The 25,977-nt window shown below is 39.0% G+C and overlaps 1 protein-coding gene across 1 annotated transcript; it reads right to left on the bottom strand.

The window, feature by feature from the left end:
- Positions 1-14,797: 14,797 nt before the first annotated feature.
- Positions 14,798-24,045, bottom strand: LOC307032914 (tyrosine-protein kinase Tec-like; the record flags this gene model as incomplete). Its single annotated transcript, XM_079671192.1, has 8 exons — positions 14,798-15,742; positions 16,126-16,283; positions 17,319-17,437; positions 18,177-18,241; positions 18,491-18,665; positions 20,763-20,976; positions 21,794-21,913; positions 23,988-24,045. 8 exons carry the CDS (start codon positions 24,043-24,045, stop codon positions 15,659-15,661), a joined length of 993 nt encoding a protein of 330 aa, XP_079527318.1. The 3' UTR covers positions 14,798-15,658.
- Between the last annotated feature and the right edge of the window lie 1,932 nt (positions 24,046-25,977).

Genomic DNA, 25,977 nt, shown 5'->3' with positions numbered 1-25,977 from the left:
CTCAGAGCAGAGCATCTGCTGAAACGCTCAATCAGAGTGATACAGTCTTTCAAAGAGAGTCCAGGTGAAAAATACTGTGAGGCTTTAGAGGCAAAAGAGGCTGGGGAGTATCGCTCTATAGCTCTAGTAGGAAATGCAAAGCTGAAGTCAATCAATCCAGGCCAGTTCTTACAAAGCCTTGTGAACAATCTTGAGCAACGCTTGTCTTTCGACGATGCGGTCATCAAGGACTTCAGCATCCTTGATCAGAGTAAATGGCCATCAAACCCCAGCATTCGCCATGGTGAAGACCAGGTTAAGCGACTGTGCAAGCGATTTCACTTGTGCACAGACCAAGCACTGAATGGGATGCGAGACCTACTGGAAGAGCCCAATAGTGAGCCCAAGGACCTAAAACCACTCATGAACTGTATGAAGACATTCCCTGTCAGCACAGCAGAGTGTGAGAGGAACTTTAGCCTTATGAACAATATAAGCTCAGACAAAAGGGCTGTACTACTGATCTCAAACATAGCAAACTTGATGATGATTAATATCAACGGCCCCCCTACTTCTATGTTTGATCCTCAAAAGTATATGAGGACCTGGTTGAAGAGACACCGTGCTGCCACTTCTATGCGTTCAAGGCAATGCGGTGTGAAAACTCCTGCAGAAAGCAAGTCTGTCTGGAAAATACTGTAATATGAGCACTTACTTAGAAACCCAGCACTGGGTTGAGAGAGTCACTTTGGTTTTCATGGATATGTTGTAAAATGTATATATTTTTGTTCATTGTTAACTATATATTGTTGTTTTGTAACATATCGTTTTGAATTTATTGTTGAATTATTTGAATGATGATATTCAATATTTGTGGTGATATTTATTTATATATATATATATATATATATATATATATATATATATACACTATATTGCCAAAAGTATTGGGTCACCTGCCTTGATGTGCATATGAACTTAAGTGACATCCCATTCTTAATCCATAGGGTTTCATATGACGTCGGTCCACCCTTTGCATCTATAACAGCTTCACCTCTTATGGGAAGGCTTTCCACCAGGTTTAGGAGTGTGTTTATGGAAATATTTGACCATTCTTCCAGAAGCGGCAACTGAAGTTGGATGAAGAGACTGGCTCTCAGGCTGTGCTCCTAATTCATCCCAAGGGTGTTCTATTGGTTTGAGGTCAGGACTCTGTGCAGGCCAGTCAAGTTCATCCACACCAAACTCTGTCATCCATGTCTTTATGGACCTTGCTTTGTGCACTGGTGCACGGTCATGTTGGAACATGAAGGGGGCATTCCCAAACTGTTTTCAAAGTTGGGAGTATGGAATTGTCCAAAATCTCTTGGTTAAATTACCTCACAAATGCGCTTCTGGAAGAATGGTAAAAAATTCCCATAAACACACTCCTAAACCTTGTGGAACGCTCTGCTTATTTATATAACAAATAATTCACTCATGAGAAGGAACGACAGATGTCCCGTAATGTAGTGGAGTAAAAGTAAGATATTTTACTTTGAAATGTAGTGGAGTAAAAGTAAAAAGTCCCCCAAAATGGAAATACTTAAGTAAAGTACAGATACTTCAAAAAAGTACTTAAGTACAGTAACGAATTACATTTACTTCATTACTGTCCACCACTGTGTGTAAGTAATACTGAGTAACTATACTGTGTTAATATTTTTGGGGTGAACTAAATAGAGTATGTCACTATAAAACAGGGCGATAATCCTTTGCACTATGGGCTGCTTAAAAAAAATTGCAAAACTAAGAGTATACCCACTTCTCCAGGGACCACTACACCACTGATAATAAGAGGTGTAAAACCTGAGAGGATTTTAAATCGCATTTGAACTAAATAGTTATACAATCTGTAGTTTTATTTATATTGTTGATTTAATGTGTGAGCGAGGCGATATAGAGAAGGTTAAGCTGTCATTATTAGGCTGTAATTTGTTATATACTGTTGGAGTGGTAAGCAGGCCTATTGTTTTTGGATATTTGTGGAGTTAGGTGGTCCATGAGTGTTTTTTATTGGTTAAGTGGTCCTTGGTATGAAAAAGTTTGAGAAACACTGCGCTAGTGGATTGTCAAAGCGGGAGCCTCGTTGCGGGGAAATTATACAGATGGCTAGTCGGCCCCTGAAAATGTCTATGCAAACGTTATTGTTAATAATAATTTAAAAAAAAAAAATTATAAAAAAAATTAATCCATTTTTTTAAAATACATTTTTTATTTTTTTATTTTCCATTTTTATTTTGTAATCATCTCGCGACCCCCACTTGGGGTCTCGCGACCCCCCGGGGGGTCGCATCCCCCACTTTGGGAACCCCTGGACTAGTGGACTGTAAGACCCTCGTTAACTGCTATGTCCAGGAATGAAAGGCTACGGTTTAAACTGACAATGACAATACATATATTGCATACATACATATAATACACTGACTCACATTTCAGATATGTGGTTTCATATTGAAAGTGAAAGTCAGTATGTTTGGTTAAGTCGTACTCACACTTTTGTGAGACAGCTTTTGAGTTTGAGTCTTGCAGATTACAGATTGCCATCCTAATACCGCTGTAGTGAAAACCACGGTCTGTTTTTGTGAAGATATTAGGATTTTTTTAACAGTTTATCAACAGAGCCAATGAAATGCAAAGTGCAAAGACTTGTCAGGAAAACGTTATTCTTCGCCTGAGAGAATTCCTAACAGTCGCTACATTTTAAAATAAAATAATGAAACTATTCATTTACTGAGAGAAGTGGAACATAAGTGCTGCTGAAACTGTCCTGCAGATATCTCCCCTTACTGTCTACTATATCTTATCAGCATAGATATGTAACCTATATTTACTCTGGTTAGATGCTGAACTGCGTGGTGTTGAGACAGTGACAATACGTTTGAATATAATTTAAAAAGAATAATCTCAAACATTTGGTTTAACAGTTTGTGCTCAGTCCTGTAGTTCATGTGAGGAGACAGTGAGAAGTGTGTGACCTTCAGAGGATGATAACATGCTCCCTCCCTTCAGTGAACAAAGAGAAGTTTCTTTGCTCAGTATCAACACATAAAGACATACTACTCTTCTCGTTTTGTGGTAACAAGAATGAGTCAGAGATCAGCACGTGCCTTCACTTTTAGACTGTAGTTGTTTCGCTTTTAGAAACATCTCCTTCTTCGTCACATGCAACATGATATTCAATTCGACAGCACTGTACGCTGAATTTTCTTTGACAAATATCCCAAATTATACCGGAAGAGTTGATCAAAAAACATCCTAACAAATGTTTCAAACTAGTAAGAAAGCTTTTCTCAAAAAAATGTATATGAAAATTGTTAATATTATTTAAAGGAGTTGGAAACATCTACAGCAGTAACATGAAACTGAGTGGCAACTAGCATCGGCTGTATATCAGGAATGCTGTCAGGAGCTTCTTTCCTTTTAGATCCACAGAGAGAGAAAAACAGAACGGCTTCTCCATCATCACTCAAGACAGATTGTGATGTGAAGTATAACCGAGCCTCTGGTGTGTGTAGACGTCACCGTGATAACGACAGCAGCTGATTGTTATCAGATCTAAAGATAGACAGTCACCTGTTGTTCACAAAAAGCTGTGTTTATTATTGTGGCATATCTCAGAGACGCAGGTTCAGTATTTCTGCTTCACCTGATGAGGGACGTCATGGTGAGAGAATTCTCCAGAGAGCATCTCATTCTGACAGATAAGAATGATCCACATTCAGTCAGATCAGACTGTTTACTGACTCTCCTGCTGTGACTGATCACTCAGAGGTGGAAAGTAACTGCACAAATGTGACATACTTGTACTTTACTTGAGTATTTCCATTGTATGCTACTTTATACTTCTACTCCAATACATTTACTTAACAGCTTTAGCTTCTTGGAACAAAATGCATTTCTAAAAACAGTGGACTAACTCTTTAAGTTATAAAGAGTCCAATTATTTAAATATTTTACAAAAAGTTTGTCTCCATGCTACTTCATGCAGCAATATTATCTATAATTGTCAAATGTATTTATATAATTACACACACATAAAGGCCATTTTTCTGGGCAATGATTACTTTTAATACTTTTAGTACATTTTGCTCATAATACCCCCTGTGAAAGGCAAATATAGTACTGAGGAAAAAATGTAACGTGCGCGTGCGTGTGTGTGTGTGAGCAATTATATTCCTTATCACAACTGAAATAAATAAATGGTCCGACTCCTTGCTTCGCAGAGGAATTCTGAAACACGACAATTTGGACGCTGACCACACATTTAAAATAAAAATGTTATGGATACACACAAAAAACTGAACAAATACATGTGAAAAATCAAATGCATTATTTTATTTATTTATCTTTGTATTTTTACATTTGTCTACATATTCATTCTTCTATTTATTCATGTTTATATATATTTTTTAAATTGTGTATTTAACTGTTTAGTGTACTTTTTTGAAACCTGTAAAATATTGTATTAACTTCTTTGTATTTGCGTTCCTTTTTTCTTATTCTAGAATCAGAAGCAATGGGTCGGTGGGACTTCTGTTTAGCTTACGTACGTTGTATTGACTAATGCAGTGCCTGCGAGATTTTAGCTGGCTCTCTCCAGTTTTAAACGATATTTTTGGTTTACTGTCCTAAAGTATACATTGAAATGATTTCAAACCTGTTTATCCCAATAATTATAAAGGAGTGCCTTGGAAATATTTGTTTACATAAATTGCATTTATCTCCCTCGCTCGCTCCCACGCCCACTTTGGCTGTGAGCTGCGGGCGCCTGATAAGCCAACACCCCCCACTTTCATCACTTACAGCGCCCATCGTACAGGGCAAATGAAACGTGTAACCGGGGTGAAAAGGGTGTTACATTTACTTAATTATGAATGTTGTTACATCAAGGCCGAAAATTAGGATGAGCGGCAACAGCCAAAAATGTTTCCCCCCCCAGATCTAGCGCCCTAGGCAACCCATGTGCTTCCTATAGAACCAGCAGCAGGCGTGGCTTTCTGAAAATCACTTCACTTCTCCGTAGGCCCACCCACCAAAAGCAGTCAGACGGCTCCATGTTCTTTATAAAGCAGCAGCAGTCTGCCTCCTGCACACAGCTGCTGGTCACCCACCAGACCAGGTAAGAACACTCTCCTCTGGCAGGAGCAGGACTCTGTGGAACATCCTGTTTGTTGATTTCTTTATCAGGTTTATTTTATAGGATTCATTTTTAGTTTATAGTCCATGTTTAGATTTAGGTTTATGTTTAGTCAACATGTCTCATTGTTCACTTGTTAAATTACAGTCACTCAAGTCTAGTCTCGTCTTGCACTGTCTGTCATTGCACCTCCTGTTTTATTTTGCACGTACCTTTCCCTTGTTGATAGTTGCCACCTGTGTCCCCTTAACTCTTGCAGATAGGCCTCGTCTCTCTCGTGTCGGCAAGAAGCAGCGTTCCAAGACCAGAACCAACCGTATGTAGCCTTTTCCCTCAGCCAGGTTGACTTAGTTCTATGTTTTTGTAGTTTGCTTTTACTACGTATTGCCTCTTAGACTGATTTCTGTTGTACTTTGTTTGTTCTTGAAGTAAATACTTTTTGGATTTTGTAATCTTGTCCTAAGTCGTGCATTTGAGTTCAAGCATGCGTCACGTTCCTAACACTCTAAAATCTAGCATTTTAAAACACACCTACTTATTAACTCTTAATACAACAATACACATATATGTAAAATGTTCAATGTAATGTATTACTTCAGGTCATATATATATATTTAAATTACCCTCTGGTTTACTTCATGTTGCTTGGTGCTTGGAGTCATGTCACCCTCGGTGTATCGGTAAGAGTGAGGGCACTTGTTTGTGTTAATGTCAATATAATACATAACTCATATGTTTTGTTTTGAAAAAACTCTGTATAGTTGCACATGGGTGTGAATAGTTGTTTTTTGCTCTTTCGATATTTCCACCCACAAACAAGGATGTGACGTGGCTCTTCACTTCATGCTGTACATTGACATGCCTAAGCACCAAAGCATTTATACATCCAGGCAAAGCATGTGTCAAAGTCATGGCCAAGGTGGATCAAAGCTATTTCAGAGGCAGATATATGATACACGAAACACAACATACACCGTTTACTATGATGCTATGTTTTTTCACCGTTTGTGTAATTCAAATGAAATCTGTTCCTGGCCCTGGAAAGTTTTTAATATAACATCCATCTCTTAATATGGCTGATGGTGTACGGGAGAGCTGTGCAGAGTCTAACGTAACAATAGTCTCTCTTTTTAAGGGTATGGATCAAGAGATGTTTAACAACACATCTTTTAAAGGGATATTTTGAAGTGGTCAGCTTTTGCAGGGTACTGCCTGTCAAATGAAATGAAAATGAAATCAGAATGTGACTGTTTTGTGCTCTGTGTCTCTGAACTGGTCTTGCAGAGCCATGTGGGCGGCAGTCAAGAGTCCTTTTTCAGGACGAACGTGCCACATTGAGATTGATAATGCAGGTGCTACCTACATACTTGGCAACTCAAGGTATCTGAAATATTTTATCAAGTAAAAAAGTTCTCCTTAAATATTCTCTGATAATCAAAGTTTTCTGCCCCCCCCCCCCCCCCCCCGTGAACAGGATATACACTTATAGTGGAGTCTGTATTACACCTTTTCCACTGACTGTTGCCCCTGGAGCCACTGGGAGTGCAGAGTTCAGGAAGATTCCAAACACAGCTACAGGATCTGTTGGCGTTGTTACCTACGATCTTCTGAACAAGGATACAAATCAGGCAGCTGAGAAAATAGCTGTCATGTTTTCTGCGCCCTATAATTACAGCCTGTACTCAAACTTGTACGCATTGGGAGTTTTTGATGTGAGCACAAAGTGCGACAAGGCTCTTTATAATCAGATGTACTATGACAACGACATCAGGCTTAAGAGACAACATGCGGATGGCTCCTGTCTCACTCATGAGGGGGATCACATAACCATCAAGGGAACAATGTCAAATGCTTACAACCCTGTCATCAAGGTGCAAGTTAGCCAAACTAGAAATGAGTGAGTAAGCAGTGGCTCTCAATAATGAACCATCAGGGTTAAAGGTATCAGAGTTTTAATTTGCTCTCGTTATCAAATCAGTAATTTCTTTGTACTCGGCTGCATTTTGGGTCATCTGTGTTACACATACAAAAAGTCACATGACTTGAAAGCCTGCAACGTCTTCTACTATTCTCTTTATTTGTATCTCTGCACCTTTGAACACGTACAATTACTTTTACCGGGGTTCAATTATATCTCAATTTATTAAGTCTGACATTCATGGAAAAATGCTTTGAAAATCTAAATAATTTCACTTTGTTATGATTCACTTTTTAATAAAAAATATGATATAATAGGTTGTCTTTTTTCATATGTGTTGTGCTCCATATATGATTAATACAACAAATAAATAAAAATGTAAAAACTGAAGAGTTCTTTTTCTTCCGTCTGCTCCCTCTCCCTGTTAATACTTTTTTCACAAAATACTTGGAGTCCATTGGTCTGCACATGATGCACATTAACCACCTTTTAGACAAAGTTAGCTCAATCTGACAGACTGACACTTACAGTTCTCGTAGTGGGTCAGAGCTCACTTGAACACCGCTCAGCCACTTCTAAATGTTACTCTGTGCTTTTCTTGCACACCAGCACAAACCTACTGAGCATCCTTTCTCTGACGTATTACCAAATGATATTAAGTGTTCAACGGTAACACCCTTTTCACCCCAGTAACACTTTTCATTTGCCCTGTACGATGGGCACTGTAAGTGATGAAAGTGGGGGATGTTGGCTTATCAGGTGCCCGCAGCTCACAGCCAAAGTGGGTGTGGGAGCGAGCAAGAGAGATAAATGCAATTTTTGTAAACAAGCTTAGTATGGCCCAGCGCCTAAGTGTTTTGGGGCCCTGTATCGGTATAAACAAAAACAACGGAAGCACAGGGGAAGAACTGGAAGTATAATCAACGTTTACCCCAAACTACAGGAGAAAGCAGGTCTGCATGTTCTATTTGCCCGATGGATAAGGAAGATTGCTGGAAGATCCAAGTATTTCTGTTCTCGAGAGTGAGGCTATTTTGGCTTCATGCAACTTTCAAAGGAATGCACAGAGCCCTACTTCCAATGCTGTATCAACAATGATTTAAACACCTACATTACCCTCACATCTAAATAATTACATTTCAAACAAATCGTTTGTTTGGCTTACCGAGGAACATGTCACAAACCTGAAGTCCTTTCTGTTTCCTGTCTTATTTTGAATCCTGTCTTGTTCTACTTCCTGTATCTTTGTTTCCTGCTTGTGTTATTGTCCGATTATTTTCAACTGCTACCCCCGTGTTTTGCTTGCATGCCCTCCCCAGTGTGTCTTGTGTCTGTGATAAGTCCTGTGTGTGTCCCTTGTTCTGTGTTGGTTCATCATCTTTGTTCCCGGGGGAGGTCCCACGCTCAGCCACTGGCCCTTTCCAGGCCGTCCGTGTGAGGTCCCCCCTTCAGCCACTGGCCCTTTCCAGGCCATCCGTGTGAGGTTCCCCCTTCTGCCACTGGCCCTTTCCAGGCTGTCCGTGTGAGGTCCCCCCTTCTGCCACTGGCCCTTCCCAGGCCGTCCGTGTGAGGTCCCCCCTTCAGCCACTGGCCCTTCCCAGGCCGTCCGTGTCAGGTCCCCCCTTCTGCCACTGGCCCTTTCCAGGCCGTCCGTGTGAGGTCCCCCCTTCAGCCACTGGCCCTTTCCAGGCCGTCCGTGTCAGGTCCCCCCTTCTGCCACTGGCCCTTTCCAGGCCGTCCGTGTCAGGTCCCCCCTTCTGCCACTGGCCCTTTTCAGGCCGTCCGTGTCAGGTCCCCCCTTCTGCCACTGGCCCTTTCCAGGCCGTCCGTGTCAGGTCCCCCCTTCTGCCACTGGCCTTTTTCAGGCCGTCCGTGTCAGGTCCCCCCTTCTGCCACTGGCCCTTCCCAGGCCGTCCGTGTCAGGTCCCCCCTTCTGCCACTGGCCCTTTCCAGGCCGTCCGTGTGAGGTCCCCCCTTCTGCCACTGGCCCTTTCCAGGCCGTCCGTGTCAGATCCCCCCTTCTGCCACTGGCCCTTCCCAGGCCGTCCGTGTGAGGTCCCCCCTTCTTTCACTGGCCCTTTCCAGGCCGTCCGTGTCAGGTCCCCCCTTCTGCCACTGGCCCTTTCCAGGCCGTCCGTGTGAGGTCCCCCCTTCTGCCACTGGCCCTTTCCAGGCCGTCCGTGTGAGGTCCCCCCTTCTGCCACTGGCCTTTCCCAGTCCGTCCGTGTGAGGTCCCCCCTTCTTTCACTGGCCCTTTCCAGGCCGTCCGTGTCAGGTCCCCCCTTCTGCCACTGGCCCTTTCCAGGCCGTCCGTGTCAGATCCCCCCTTCTGCCACTGGCCCTTTCCAGGCCGTCCGTTTCAGGTCCCCCCTTTTGCCACTCGCCCTTCTCCAGGCCATATGGGCATTGTGTAAATGTTGTAAAGATACTAAAAACTAGAGTAAAAGCAGAAATAAAAAGCAAAAAAAGAATAGCAGGAAATTGTGTATTCTTTGTTTATTGTGGTTCCAACTACTATTTGGAAGAAGTTGATCAAACTGTTCACTTCCTTGTTGCAACACGTATATATTAAGGATAGTAACCAATAGAGGGCACCAACTGCACTGTGCAGGACCAAATGTGTGATGTATTTCATTCACTGACAGAAACTGGAGAAGATTTTATTCGTGATTACAAGATCACTGTTTTTCATACAACCACACAGATTAACAATAAACATTTGGACGCTGACCACACATATTTTAAAAAAAAATGATATAGATACACAGAAAAAAACTGAACAAATACTTGTGAAAAATAAAATACTCAAATGATCATTTTGCGTTCTGTTCTTTGTCTTTATATTTTGAAATATTTCACTAATTAATTCATTATTTAATTTATTTATCTTTGTATTTTTACATTTATCTACATATTCATTCTTCTATTTATTCATATATTTTTTAAATAGTGTATTTACCTGTTTAGTGTAATTTTTTTAAACCTGTTTCGCAGCAACTTAGAGTCAGCTGCGGTCTAGAGTAAATGATGAGTTAGGCAAATATGCAAAGAAACACAATCTTCGTTTTAATGCCTGCAGGCATGACGCGTCCACCAAAGAGAGCGTACTGTTCTGTGTGAAACAGACCCTTCTTATAGGAAGACATCAAAGATAATTCACATGACAACACAGCATCATGTGAGGCCAGGTGATCGCCCCATGGCACAGTACTGTATGCAAAAACTCACACCCTACAAAGAACAATGGAATATACAGATAAAAAAGTGACATAAAAATACATTTAAAAAATATCCTCAAATATTTGAATAATTCAGAAAAATACACAAAAGATATATTAAAAATGTGTAAATAATCTGAGAAAAATATTTGGTAAATGTCTAGAAAATAAATCATAAAAATAGATTTAAAAAGTCCATTAAATATATCCTAAAATATTTGAATAAATTCAGAAAAAATGTGGAAAATGTCTGGAAAACAAATCATTAAAAATAAATGTAAAGAGTCTTTTAAAATATATCCTAAACTATTTGAATATATCAGAAAATAACCTGAAAGATTAATATAATATTTCCCAAAAATATTAGATTAATTTCTGATAAAATGTGAAAGAATTCAGAAAAAGTCCATTAAATATATCCTAAAATATTTGAATAATTCAGAAAAATTCACCAAAAGGAATATAAAAAATATGTAAATTATTTCAGAAAATATGTGGTAAATCTCTGGAAAATAAATAATAAAAATACATTGAAAAAGTCCATTAAATATTTCGTAAAGTAATTGAACAAATTCAGAAAAATACCCAAAAAATATTTGAATAATATCAGAAAATAACCCAAAAGATTAATAAAAAATGTCCCAAAAACATTAGAATAATTTCTGATAATATGTGAAAAATTTCTTAAAAAAGTGTCATAAGAATATATTTATAAAGTCTTTTAAAACTATCCAAAAATATTTGAAAAATTCTGAAAAATACCCCAAAAGATATATAAAAATGTCCCAAAAATATGTGAATAATTTCAGCAAATATGTGGAAAATGTCTGGAAAGAAATCATACAAATAAATGTAAAACGTTCATTAAAAGATATCCTAAAATATTTGAATAAATCAGAAAATAACCCGAAAGATGAATAAAACACTTCCCAAAAATATTAGATTAATTTCTGATATTATGTGAAAAAGTCTTTAAAAAGTGTCTTCCAAATACATTTAAAGAGTCCCTTAAAAATATCCTAAAATATGTGAATAATTTCAGAAATCCTAAAGACAGTGTTATTATCTGGTCTCATGAATAATCCAATCAGCGTCTTACATAATCTTATCAATAATGAATCAATTTCTTCAACAACTTCTTAATCATTTGCGCACACACACACACACACACACACACACACACACACACACACACACACACACACACACACACACACACACACACACACACACACACACACACACACACACTTCCTTGGGAGGACATCAGTGACGGTCCCCACACCCACCCACACACACACACACACACACACACACACACACACACACACACACACACACACACACTTGGGGGCGGGCCCACCTGTCACTTTTTATGCATACTAATGTGATTGAAACATTTTTTATTATACACCATAAGGCGCAACAGTGGGGGCTTTTCACACCTGTGAATACACATCACCCCCTTCCTATCGACGGATCTCACACCTACTTGGGATATCACACCTACTTGAGATCTCACACCTCGATCAGAGAGGAGGCGGGACTTAGCTCATTAGCATAAGTAGGGAGAGGTGTGACCTGTCACAGCACCTGTCTACTTCCTACAAATACTTTTATTTGATTTCCTTCTTATTTTTGTCTAAGCTCAAGGGAGCCAGAGCAGAGGGCTTAAAGGGCCGCATGCGGCTCGAGGGCCGCGGGTTGCCAACCCCTGGGTTAAGGCAACCCAAACTACCTAGAAACCTACAATTTCACTGTTATGAGACAGGAAATGCATCCATATATTTTTATTCTGGCACTTCCCATTGGTATCGTCCAGTAGGATTGTAGAGCTGTAAATCAGGTATTAGCAAAACAGTATACAAAAAATGTACGAACATATCAGACAAGAGGTTAAAGAAGTAGCTGATGACTTGGTTTGGTGTTCGGAAATGTTATTTTCGGATTCAGAAATGTCAGGAATGAGGGCCGTTGGTGTCCGGTTGGTTGTGTTGGTTTGGGGTTCGGAAGCTGCATGAATAGTTGGATTTGATGTTGGATTGGTGGTGTTATTTTGGGGTTTGGAAGTAGCAGGAATAGTTGGCGTAGGGTTGTTTGTGTTGGTTTGGGGTCCGGGAGTTGGAGAAGTGAAGGCCGTTGGTGTCCGGTTGGTTGTGTTAATTTGGGGTTCGGAACTTGAAGGAATAGTTGTGGTTGATTTTGGATTGGTGGAGTTAGTTTTGGGTTCAGAAGTAGCAGGAATAGATGGCATTGGTTTGGTTCTGTTAGTTTGGGGTTTGGAAGTTTCAGGAATAGTTGGGGTAGATTTTGGATTGGTGGAGTTAGTTCTGGTTTGGGAAGTTGTTCCGGTAATTGGTGTTTCTATAGTTGTAGGTTTAGTGGCAAAACTGGGGATAGCAGCAGTTAAAGGAATTCTTGTTGTGGTAGCTACATGGCCAGATGTAGTGGCATTTTGAGAAGTAGCAGGAACTGTTGTATGCAAATTACCACCACCTCCTCCACCACCCCCTAATGCACCAATTCCTAAAGCACCCATTCCTAGACCACCTCCTAAAGCACCTCCCTCTCCACCATCTCCTCCTTTACCACCCTTGTTATCATCAGGATTGTCTTTCTTTTTCTTTGTAGTTGTCGTTGTTGTTGTTGTTGTTGTTGTTGTTGTTGTTGTTGTCTTTGTCGTTGTTGTGGGGGCGGTGGTGGTGGTTGTTGTTGTGGTTGTTGGGACTGTTGTTTTGTCTGTAGTTGTAGATAAAGTGGTGCTCAAGGTGGTAGAGAAGGTGGAAGAGGGAAAGCTAGTTGTGGTAGTGGGAGGGGCAGATGTGGTTGAAGTTCGGGGAAGACATTGGCAAATGACTTTATATTGGTTCTGGTCCAGGATCGTCCCGTCCTGCAAGATTCGGGGGACATTTGGTGTTTTTTCCAGAAGAAGAAACCCAGGACAGTCAGCCATTGAATTCACCACTTCAGTTAGTGTGGGATGGATGGACAGGAGGATGGTGGCAAAGGGCAGGAGACTCCATCTTTTTAGGGTCACATACTGTGTATTTTTTGGGAGGGGAAAGAACAATGCATTATCAAACATTAGAGTTTGAGATACCAGTTCAAACCAGACCTTTTCGGAGAGGAATCATAATGTTATCTTATAGAGTGGTGAAGTGATGACGTATTCACCAGTGGGGTATTTACTGATTTGACTGATAGCAACCTCTTGAGCTTATTTTAGGACTCATTAGCTGGGTTACAACTCATTACTTTATTCACTGGTTAATGATTCCCAAGTTACACTTTTGTTGTTCGGCATTGTGTACACACAAAGATAATCAGGCTTTATTTCCTGGAGGAATACCAGGAATAAATCTGGGATAGATGTCCGTTAGAAAAACTGCTTGTAGATTTGCTGATACAAATACATAAATTAAATAAAGTGTTATTTTTTTCACATTTCACATCATCATGAAGCAGTAATAAAATAAAATACTCCCTAAAAGTCCTGTTTTAGGAACTTTACTTGAGAAAAAGTACAGGAGCATTGTCAGCTAAAGCTACTTAAAGTATTTTCAGTAAAAGTTTGTAGAATCACTCGTTTCGCATCAACATGGGAGCAGCATCGTCTTGATAATTCAAGTTATTTCGCGTATTCAGATTTACAAGAAATGTAACAAAATACACTTAAACTTGCTGTAACTTTCCTATCATTTTTATTTGAGATAAAATTACAGCATTTATATTTTGCAGAACTACAGTATAATAGTTTCATTTATTAATTTTTACGTTTGTAAAATCGCATAAATCACGGAAAACATTGGATTTTGTCTGGATTCGAGTTTTTCTTTGATAATTTTACTTATTTGAGACATTACGATTATTTTCATAAAACCTTTTCAATAAAACATTTAATAAAATTCATTTAACTTACACTTTATTATACTTACAATTAAAGTGTTTAGATTTTGCTGAACTATAATTATTTATTTATTTTGAATATTTTATTAGAAAACATATTTAACCCTAAATTAAGGATTAAGGATTTAATATTTTTAATTATATTTATTTACATTTAGTTCAGAGGAAATGTGTTATGAGTACAAACTGAAAATTATATTAAAAAAAGACATTTAAGACTTTGGGTAAACTGTGTTGCCCATTTTTCATCTGCAATTTTCAACATTTTGAAAGTAATCCATTAAATTTGAAAATAATCCAGAGATGAACAAATTCAGGAATAATCCTTATAAAGCTTTAAAAAAAAACACTTACCATCTTGGTTCAGAGATTCATGAAATCTGCTGAAACTGAATGAACTCAGAGAGTCTGAAGGAAGGTACATGTCCCTGGAGGTGTGGCTACAGAAATCTATAATAATCTCCATCATCGGGGACTTTCCATGGATGTGTTTTTGTTCAATATGACTCCATATTTATACAGGACGGTGCGTTGAATGGTCCTTTACTTCTTTTAAATAATATTTGTACATTGCCTAACAGAAAAAGAAACTACAAATCAACATGAGCAGTGTTTTATTTGATGGACACAACTTCAGTTTAAAGACCTTTATAGACAGGTTGACGCAATAATGCAAAGTAGTCGCCTGCAAATATTTTGCATCAAATCTATTCGTGCCGGCAGCGAAGCAAATTAAAAAAGAATACATATATTGATGTGTTAATTTATTATACATGAATAGATAAACAAACGTGATTGGTGGAGGACTATGAGTGAGTGGTCCATCCGCTTCATCTGATGTGTCAGTTTTAAACGATGTAAGCACCGTAGAGTGGTGCAGGGATGTCGTTTTCTGTAGTCCGACCCTGAAGGCAGCATCTCCCTTGTTCAATGGGATTTTCTATTGGATTTTCGAATTATGGTAGAAAATAATCTCTGTGTCAAACAAACATTTATGATACTGACACGTTTAGTTCAGAAGGATAATCTCCACATGTTAACACCACTTTATGATTTCTGAAGTAAAAATCTGACGCTATAAAGGAACTACAGTCACATGACTTCACGGTGGCTAATGTTGGGCTTGATGATGTTTAATCGTCTCATTTGGACAATTGTTAGCAGCCGCTGTCGTTAAATTCACCAGTGGGGTATTTACTTTTGTAGTTAATGTCGTACAATACTAATCTCTTCAGCTTGTGTTAATCACAGACCTTATCTCAGAATAAAAACACATTCAGAAAACCATTGACAAGGAAACAGGAAACAGGGTTTTAGGAGTCATTCCTGCACCACTCTATTACAACGTTTTCTCTGTGTTATTGTCAGTAAATTAAACAATAACAGTGAGGTGAATGGCGGGAGTTCGGGGGCAACATGGCCCCCAGGAATGGTGGGAGCAGCTGATTGGTCGGTTGATCAGTTTGGGGGCGGTGCATCAGCCTCCAGAGCGTCGGAGATCATCAGGCAGAGCTGAGCGAAAGATGGACGCTCCTCCGGTCTCTGAAACAAAGATATTCAGATAACACAGTGTTAATACGTGTTATTATTGTTGGTGCATTTGTCAACAATGAATTGGATCCATTTCTGTTTTCATCAAAGCCTTCTACTAGAAACTAATTTAGCTTCAATTCAGACCTTCACAAGTAAAAAACAAGAAATAGAATCAAATAAATGTACGCAAAAATAGTATAATAAACGTATTGTTTATACTCAAGTTAGGTACAAGTACCTCACATTTGTACTCCAGAACAGTACTTGAGTAAATGTACTTAGTTACTTTACACCACTGACAGTCTACACTTCACTACACAAGTCAAATTTAAAAGTATCTTAAAAACTCAAAGAATATTAGGATAAAAAAGGTTGAGTCTCTGGGCTCTCACCTCGTGCCAGCAGAGCTGCATGATGTCATAGATTGTGGGCGTCGCCATCTTGGGCCTGTAGAGGCGGTGACCTTTGGTTACCAAGGTAACGACCTCGTGGTTCTGACTCTGTTCGAATGGCATGCGACCCTCGGTGAAAACCTCCCACATCAAAACGGCTGGAAACAAAACAAACAAACAAACAAACAAACAATGAGTCCGAAGCTTTATTTGTTGAAACTTTGCTGAAGCTTGAATGAATAAATGGTCAAATATGAAAACAAGGTGGTATTTTCTCCACCTGGACTCTATTTTTATGCTTAACCCGCACAATTTAATCATCTAATGATGATACATGTTTCCAATTAAAACATCTTGACTCCACCCATACACCCCGTCCCGCACCCTTCGATCCTCAGACTCCGCTCTCCATTCCCCATTCACGCCTCCGCACCTTCGGGGATCGTGCCTTCAGTGTCGCTGCCCCCCCCCCCCCCCCCCCCTCTGGAACTCCCTCCCTGCAGAAATCCGCAACGCCCCTTCTCTCAAATCCACCCTTAAAACTCATCTGTTCAACATCGCCTTCCAACAATAACTCACTCCCCTCCCCCCTCCTTACACTTCCATTTCTGCCCCCTGTTTCATATTTATGTTTTTATTATGTTGTATGTCTTGTCCTTCTATGTTTATTTGTAAAGCGACCTTGAGGTTACGTAAGGCGCTATATAAATTCAAGTTATTATTATTATTATTATTATTATTATTGTTATTATTATTATTATTATAGGGACTTCATTTGGTTCAGTTCTTAGCGAGAATGCAATGTAATGCTATCGGTCAGTTCGTGCACATCTATTAAAAGTGCTTTATTTTACTCTTATCTATTATATATTATATATTCATTTAGTGTCGTATTTCTACCATACAATATACCTTAGCCCATACTGTACCATTTAGCATATAATGTTCGTATGTCACTACATATTCCTAAATACATAGTAATTGGTGCACCACATTTTGCACTTCGTCTCGCTAGTTGTTCACTAAAATTCAATTTAATCCGAAATATCCACCTAGTTGAATTCAGCAAGAAATTCAGCCCTCGTATAAAAAATGTTTAGCTAACGCTGAGAGACGCTACCTGTAGGTTGTGTCTGGATGCTAGCCCTTGATTTTGTGAATCTTTGCGATGTTGATGTGAAAAGTGAACGTACTGAAGGACCAGATGTCGGACTTGCTGCTGTATTTGCAGATGTTAAAGACTTCGGGAGTCGACCACTTCACCGGGAACTTGGTGCCCGATGAGCTGGTGTACTGGTCGTCTAACACGTATCTACAAAACAAACATCGCCATTTTAATGTGACACGGAAACAATTAGTTCTTACGAATATTTAAAGGAAACATTAAAATATAGTTAAAAATAAAATAGATTATAACCACAAAACCAAACAATAAGTAAAATGAAAAACAATAAGCCCATAAAGTGAAATGATTGAAGTCAGGTTTTTTACGATAAGTCACAGCGTTAAATTCTATTCACATAGTCTGGATTCATATATTTCGTACATAAGCCAATAACGTGAAATTACTCATGTGAAGTCCATATGTTGTACGATAACTTGATAACGTAACAATTATTGATATCATGTTTATATATTGTACAATAACTTCATTACGTTAAATACATTTCGTACGATAAGTCAACATTGGAAAGCTATTGATGTCAGGTCCATATGTTTCGTACGATAAATCGATATTGTAATGCTATTGACGTCAGGTCTATTGATTTTGTACGATGAGTTGATATTGTAAAACTATTGACGTCAGGTCCATATGTTTCATACGATAAGTCGACATTGTAAAACTATTGACGTCAGGTCCATATGTTTCATACGATAAGTCAATTTGGTAAACTTATTGACGTCAGGTCCATTGGTTTCGTACGATAAGTCGAAATTGTAAAGCTATTGACGTCAGGTCCATATGTTTCGTACCATGAGTTGATATTGACGTCAGGTACATATATTTCGTACGATTAGTCGATGTAATCTTAATAGGATTACATTTGTACCTGTTCATGCCGAAGTCAGACACCTTCACCACCAGAGAGTCGTTCACCAAACAGTTCCAGGAAGCCTGAGTTAGAGAATATAAAATAAATAAATATTCCTACTCTTATATTTAACAATGCTAGCCTTGATCAATTGATATACTAATTATGTTTTTGTTTCTGAAGTAATCCTTTAAAAACAGTTAAAACACTATCTCCATCATTCACAAATTTTAACATTGAGTTCAACAGGAATCAGTTAGCTTTGGAAACCGGCCATTTTTGTATTTAATTTTCTCCCAGTTAGAGTTAGTTTTTGAATAGGATCCAGTTACCAGGTCTCTGTGGATGAATCCGTTGGCCTCCAGGTGCTCCATCCCCTCACAGACGGCCAGGCTGATACTCAGTAAAGACTCCAGACTGAAGCTGCCCCGCCGCTGCCTGAGGAAATTCAGCAGGCAGCCGAACTCCATGAACTCTGTGACGATGTAGATGGGCTTGAGCTGGCTCCTGAGGAGCCTCCTGGGGAAGGAAAAAGGAAAAAGCTAATGTTAGGCTATAAAGGAACTATCACATGACCTCACCTCACCACCGCTAAGCTAAAGGCGGCTAATGTTGGGCTATAAAGGAACTACAGAATGGTCACATGACTTCACGTCACCACCGCTAAGCTAAAGGTGGCTAATGTTGGGCGTGATGACATTTAGTCACATTTTATTTTTGTATTTTCGCCTCCTTACATCATGACCAGTGTTGGGCAAGTTACTTCCAAAATGTAATATATTACATATTACTTATTACTCTCTTTTGAAAGTAATAAGTTACATTAAAATATTACTGTCTCTGAAATGTAATGAGTTACACTACTTTAGTTACTTTTTAGTTACTTTCACCAAAATAACCGCAAAAGAATGGCTAGGTATTTTAAATGCTAAAATGTAGTTATTGTACATCCAGTGAAGGGCAATGTGGTATAGCATAACAACTGTAGGTCCTTAAGGCTACTAACAACTTTTATTACACTGCTTAGTTGAATACTCGATTCTGATTGTAAATTCTTAACATGTGACACGTTGTTAATACAGCAGTGCAGACCACTGTCAAGGACTATAATGAAGATTTCTAAGGAGGATCAAGAAAGAGAAAGGAAAAGAGGTTAAAAGACGAAGCGCTGGACATCAGATAAATCCCCAGAAGAAGGCAGAGAGGAAGTGAACACTAACAGGACACGGAATGGGCTCTGTAGTTTGTTTAGTATATGGCCGTGTACAGGCCCGGTTCCAGAACAAAATTACTCAGGGTGCCTCTGAGATTACAGGGGGCGCAGCAGTAGTAGGTTTACATGAGCAATAGTGGCCGGCAACAGCAATGAAAAATAGCATTGATGGTCCTCAATGAACAGATTATGGCATTTGTTATGTTTTGAAACCAAGCAAGTGAGAACATTTCAAGTGAGTTAAAAGTGCAATCCTGAAATATTTCATATAGTCCAAAGTGGACTATGGCAAAGAAAAGCACAAAAGCTTCAAAACTGTACTGATAAAACAAATGAGAACATATTGTAAATCAAGGCAAATATTATTTGAACCACCTCATGGTTTGAAATGGCAAACATTGAAAAGCAAAAGTATTATTAAAACCATGTACTACATCATCACCTTGGTCCCATCTCTGGGAAGAGAATATTTACTGTGCTTAAAAACTGGTATCACATCATCATGTGAGGCTGACTTTGTGACCTGGAGAACATTTCAGCTGCAACATCAGCTCGTTGATAAGCTTGGGATATGAGATATTTTTGTAGCCATTCGTTGTGAAGGCATCTGTGCTATTGTATGCATTATTTTTGACCCAACATTTCTACAGGCATGGCAGAATATAGCTCTATTTTCACATGAATATTCCATTGTCTATTTGTATACCACGAGCTGCAACATGACCGCCTAACCCCACTGTACAGGCGGGTACTTGTTTAGACATACCTGGGCAGGCTCTGTTTTGCCGTGGTATCCTGGCACCTGCGGGCCGCAGAGGGGCGGCGTAGTTTCGGGCGACGAAGACTGCTGCTCCGGGGGCGAGGGCGGTGAGTCAGGCGGGAGTAAGCTAATGTCCGCAACGGAGGGTAACGTGATGTCCCCATCTGACCTGTTGCTACTGTCTGCAGTAGATGCAGTGTTGCTGGCGTTTAGTGATGGTTGCTTTAACCATTTTCGTATTTGATTATCCACAGATGTGTGTCACTGCTGTGGAAGCACTTTTGAAATGATGCACGCGCAGCGGAGCAGGTCACGCGCACCTGACACAATTTGTTGTTTGTATTTTTCGCTCTGTTCTCTTTTTTGAATAGAGGGTGCATAACATTCAACTGCCCCGAAGATCCCGACGCGAAGCCTGAAGGGTAAACACACCAGGTTTACTAATCTACCCGCACAATTTGTCTGGTGTCGGAATGTCTAGCTATGTTAGTACATTCAACAAAACACCATTTAATTTTGGGTTAAAATGTGTTGTAACTGCGTTACTGAGCATTGTAACGGGTAATATATTACCCAAATTTCATTAGTAATGCGTTACATTACTTAGTTACAGCAACAAGTAATATATTACTGTAACTCCGTTATTTTTTGTAACGCGTTACACCCAACACTGATCATGACCTTGGCCTCCTCGATGAAGTCCTCTTCCAACATGGCTCCCTCTCTGATGGCCTTGATGGCCACTCGGTGTTGATGCCTCCACTTCCCCAGCCTCACCAGCCCAAACTGCCCAGAGCCCACCTCCTTCATGAAGGTCAGCTCGCTGGGGTCAATCTCCCACTTCTCTATAGGGGGGAGAGGGGGGAGAAACATAGAGTAATGTCTGGGGTCAATCTCCCACTTCTCTATAGGGGGGGAGGGGGGAGAAACATGGAGTAAAGTCTGAGGTCAACAAAAGCTGGAGAGATACCCTACCTACTTGCACTTCATTCCTTCAATATACTTACTTAGTTCCTGACTTACTTCTTTCTTTCCTTAATTACTTATCCTTCCTACCCTTCCTTCCTTTCTTCCTTCCTTCCTTACTCATTTCCTTCCTTCCTTCCTTCCTTACACCTACGTACTTCCTTCTTTCCTTCCTAACATACTAACTTAAGTACTTGCTTGGTTGCTTACTTACTGACTCACTTCCTTCCTTACTAACTTGCTTGTTCCTTCATTACTTCCTTATACTTACTTCTGTCTTTCCTTCCTTAATTACTTACACTTCCTCCCTTTCTGACTTGCTAACTTACTGACTTGCATACAATTCCTTGCTTCCTTTCTTCGTTCCTTGCTTGGTTGCTTACTTACTGAGTAATTTCCTTCCTCCCTCCAGTTCCTACCCACTTACTTACTTACTAACTAACTTCCTTACTAACTTACTTACTTTCCCACTTAGTTACTTACTAACTAACTAACTAACTTACATTATTCCTTCATTACTTCTTTTCGTATGTTCTTCCTTTCTTACTATCTTACTTGCTTACTCACTTCCTTACCTACCTATCTACCTACTTATTCACTTGCGTCCTTCCTCACTGACTTATACTTCACACAGAAAGAGGGGAGGGAGGTAAAGGAAGGACTAGAGGGGTTTTAAACATTTTAAAACTGTCTCACCGTAGCTGAATCCTGCGGTGGACGGAGCCGCTTTATCCTGTTTCCCGACTGGATACCTCAACCTGGCAACTAGACCTGAAATAAAGACACATTTAAATAAGGAAATGTATGTACAGTCATCTTATATATTAGCCTACTAACACAGACCTAGCATTGTCATTGTTAGGAAGTGAGCATGCTAACACAGACCTAGCATTGTCATTGTTAGGAAGTGAGCATGCGAATACAGTACTACAATACAACCTCTAGATGTCACTGTAGTTTGAACCGAAAGCCCTTCAGCTAGCTTCTTCTGAGAAAGTTGGCAATGCTAAAAATCACTGCTGAAGAAGTCACTCTTTTTGGTCAACTTTTGTAAGGTAACCATATCATTTTTGACATATTTTAGTGTCAGAGTACTGACTGAACATAATTAGACAACTTGATGCACAAAAAAAGTTTTAACAAGGGTGTAATTATTTTTGTTGAAAATATGCTCAACCAACCGGTCGAATTGGCCTTTTATGGTAAACTAGCGATATGACTTTTTCAGAGTTTCAGAGATGTTTTTCAATAAAATATGGTAAATAAATAGCTAGATTCATGGTAATATTACTAAATCTAGGACTGCCTTATGAGTCTCAGAGTGAAAGAGTGATAATAATTTATATAGCACCTTTCATGCATGGCATTCAGCCCAAAATTGCACACAGATGAGCAAGTTAGGCCAACACAGGATATAGACATTTGCTGTTAGGCCAATTCAGCATATACAGTAAGATGAGCAAGTCTTTTTTTTATCATGAAAAACACTTTACATGTTTTTAAAATGATAATTTATTAACTTTTATGAATTTATCTGGTTGTCTATATTGCTCATTTTCCTTAAAAGGAACACATGTTTTTGAGTTTGTGTTTTATTTGAGTTTGATGCATACAAATACTGTACTGTATATGATGATTTTTGAAAATGCACTTTTACCATAAAGGGGCAGCTCGACCAGTTGGTAGAGACTCATAAAAACAAAACTGTGTGGTCAGTCAAAATAAAAAAATAGTTTGTGGTTATTTGTGGCCCATTTGATAAAAAATGCAAACAAATAATATTTGTCATAGCTTTTTTCTTGATCTGGCAGTTAAAGGGTTGAAAATAAATAAGACTTTTTCGATTTTCTGTCAAATGTATGTGGAAGAAAAAACTAATTCAGCACTTAAATCTGCGAGCATTATTACCCTATTATTATTTTATATATATATATATATATATCCCTGCTTTCTTTGTCTTCAACATATATTCATTTATAAACCTACAATGACGTTTTTACCATAAACTTTTTAGATATTCAGTCAAATGCTGTCATTTGTGTGACATTACTAGGGATGCACCGAATATTCGGCCACCGAAAATTATCAGCTTTCGGCCGAAAGGACCTTTATTTACACTATTTTGTAGTAGGCCTACTGGCCTAGATGTTAATTTTAAAGCACCTTGGCTTTGTTCTGAATGCACTCTGTTGTAGTTATCCTGCAGAGAAAAGAAAATGCACTTGACTTGGAATTAATGTACTGTATGCATTCAAAAGTGCTGAATAAATGTTTTATGGACCCATAATAGTGATTATTATTTAAGTTAAGTTTTGCCATAATCATGTCTTTTTCCATAATCAGGTAGCTGAACAACATTGGTAAAAAATGTATACATTATATATATATATATATATATATATATATATATATATATTTCTATTAATCATTTTTCGGCCTTTCGGCATTCGGTTTTCGGCCAACTGTTTACTATTTTCGGTATCGTTTTCGGCCAAGAATTTCCCATTCGGTGCACCCCTAGAAATTACCATAGTTTTCTGTGATTTAATTGCAATTAACATATGAAAATGAAGCCAAAATAACTGCATGATTAAAAGTAAAAGCGTAAATTGACATGTTTTCCCAAGACGACAAGCAAAACCTGTTTTAACTGCCTGTTCTCTGAATAATAATACATTATATATATAGCGCTTTTCTTGAACTCAAAGACGCTGAATGGAGATTCGTTGATCATGGTTAGGCCAAGCTAATATAGAAGCTGCTTTTTCCACATTCAAAATAACAACATCTAACTGCAATGGACGTCTTTTTTCATAGTTGTGATACCGCGCCCCCTTGGTGGCAGATGTTAAATCCACACTAACCCGTACTCTGAACCAGTTCATGTCACATTTCTCCAGGACGACGTACTCGCCTCCTTTCTCCAGATTCAGGTCGTGGGGCTCCATCCCGGGGAAATCGCACACACAGACAGTAAAGACACTACATACTGATATATACCTGAACATCAGCAGGAGAGGACTCTTTAACCTGTTAAACCCCAAGGTCCCCGCCGGCGGGTACTTTTTTCTTTTTTTTTCACGACACTGTGTCTCAGGGGATCTTAATATTTAAGAACCTATTAATGTGTGATACCAGATTAACGGGAATAATCTCAGCTAATTGACGATACAAACCATTTTTACCAAAACACAAGTCTCATAAGAAGCATCTAAATGACCCCTGAGCGAAAAATGCTAACCTATTACTGCACCGATAATCACTCCTAGCTCCCTTATTAATTATCCTAGGTGCACATCCAACCCATCGTTTATGATCGCAAGGAGACACAGAATCTAATGGTGCCCACCTCAACACTGAAAGATACAAACGACGTTATCAACAAAAACGTACATCAAAACAAGTGGCGCTAGGTAGCCCACAAAGCTAACATGGTTTACCTTCGTCTTTGTCTGGTCTAAACTGGTCTTCAATGGCATTAAAAAGATAAAAACGATGCTGTAGTTAATCCATAGGTTAATCCAATGTGTCTGTATCCCCTTCGAAATGTTCAGATAATCTATAAGCAATAAAACAGCTTTTCCGTTGCTTGATATTAGAGCAGGGATATTTCTCCCCTCTGCTGCAAGCTTGCATGCGCAGAGACGCCACATTTTTTTTTAACATGAGTGTGTGCGGGACGATTTCCCTTGGATTCTATTGGCTCTAACGGTCAGAAAGAGATGTTACTCCTCAAAATCGAATAAGGGGGGCCAGAGATATGGAAAATCCACCCAAATGGCCCCAGAAGAGGTATTTCTTTGCTAAATCTGTCTAAAAAGGTCAAATATCACTTGTTTTGCATCAATCTTGATACAGGGTACTTATTATATGTTGTACTTTGGAGTCCTAAAGCTTTTAGTCTACTAACCCATCATCCAAGGTTAGTTTTCACTATAAGTACAAAATATATTTTGGACGGAAACTATAATTTTCAGTTTTTTACCATGTTCAATCTGAATTTTCTTTAAAATAAAAAACATCTATATTGATTCTGATTTTCCTACATCCAACCGACAGGTTTATCATTACTTTGAGAAAAAAGATTATTAATTTAACCCTTTTAGAAGAGAAGATATGGTCATTTGTTCTGGGAATGTCATTTTCGAGCCTGAAACCTGAAAAACAGGCTAGGGCAGTAGATACACTACATACTGATATACACCTGAACATCAGCAGGAGAGGACTCTTTAAAGTAGAGACACTACATACTGATATACACCTGAACATCAGCAGGAGAGAACTCTTTAAAGTAGAGACACTACATACTGATATACACCTGAACATCAGTAGGAGAGGAATCTTTAAAGTAGAGATACTACATACTGATATACACCTGAACATCAGCAGGAGAGGACTCTTTAAAGTAGAGACACTACATACTGATATACACCTGAACATCAGCAGGAGAGGACTCTTTAAAGTAGAGACACTACATACTGATATACACCTGAACGTCAGCAGGAGAGGACTCTTTAAAGTAGAGACACTACATACTGATATACACCTGAACATCAGCAGGAGAGGACTCTTTAAATTAGATACACTACATACTGATATACACCTGAACATCAGCAGGAGAGGACTCTTTAAAGTAGAGACACTACATACTGATATACACCGGAACGTCAGCAGGAGAGGACTCTTTAAAGTAGAGACACTACAGTACATGCCGATATACACCTGAACATCAGCAGGAGAGGACTCTTTAAAGTAGATACACTACATACTGATATACACCTGAACATCAGCAGGAGAGGAATCTTTAAAGTAGAGATACTACATACTGATATACACCTGAACATCAGCAGGAGAGGACTCTTTAAAGTAGAGACACTACA

Source organism: Notothenia rossii, assembly GCF_949606895.1.
Source record: "Notothenia rossii genome assembly, chromosome: 3".
Taxonomy (NCBI): Eukaryota; Metazoa; Chordata; class Actinopteri; order Perciformes; family Nototheniidae; genus Notothenia; species Notothenia rossii.
This window is presented reverse-complemented; position numbering and strand designations above follow the sequence as displayed.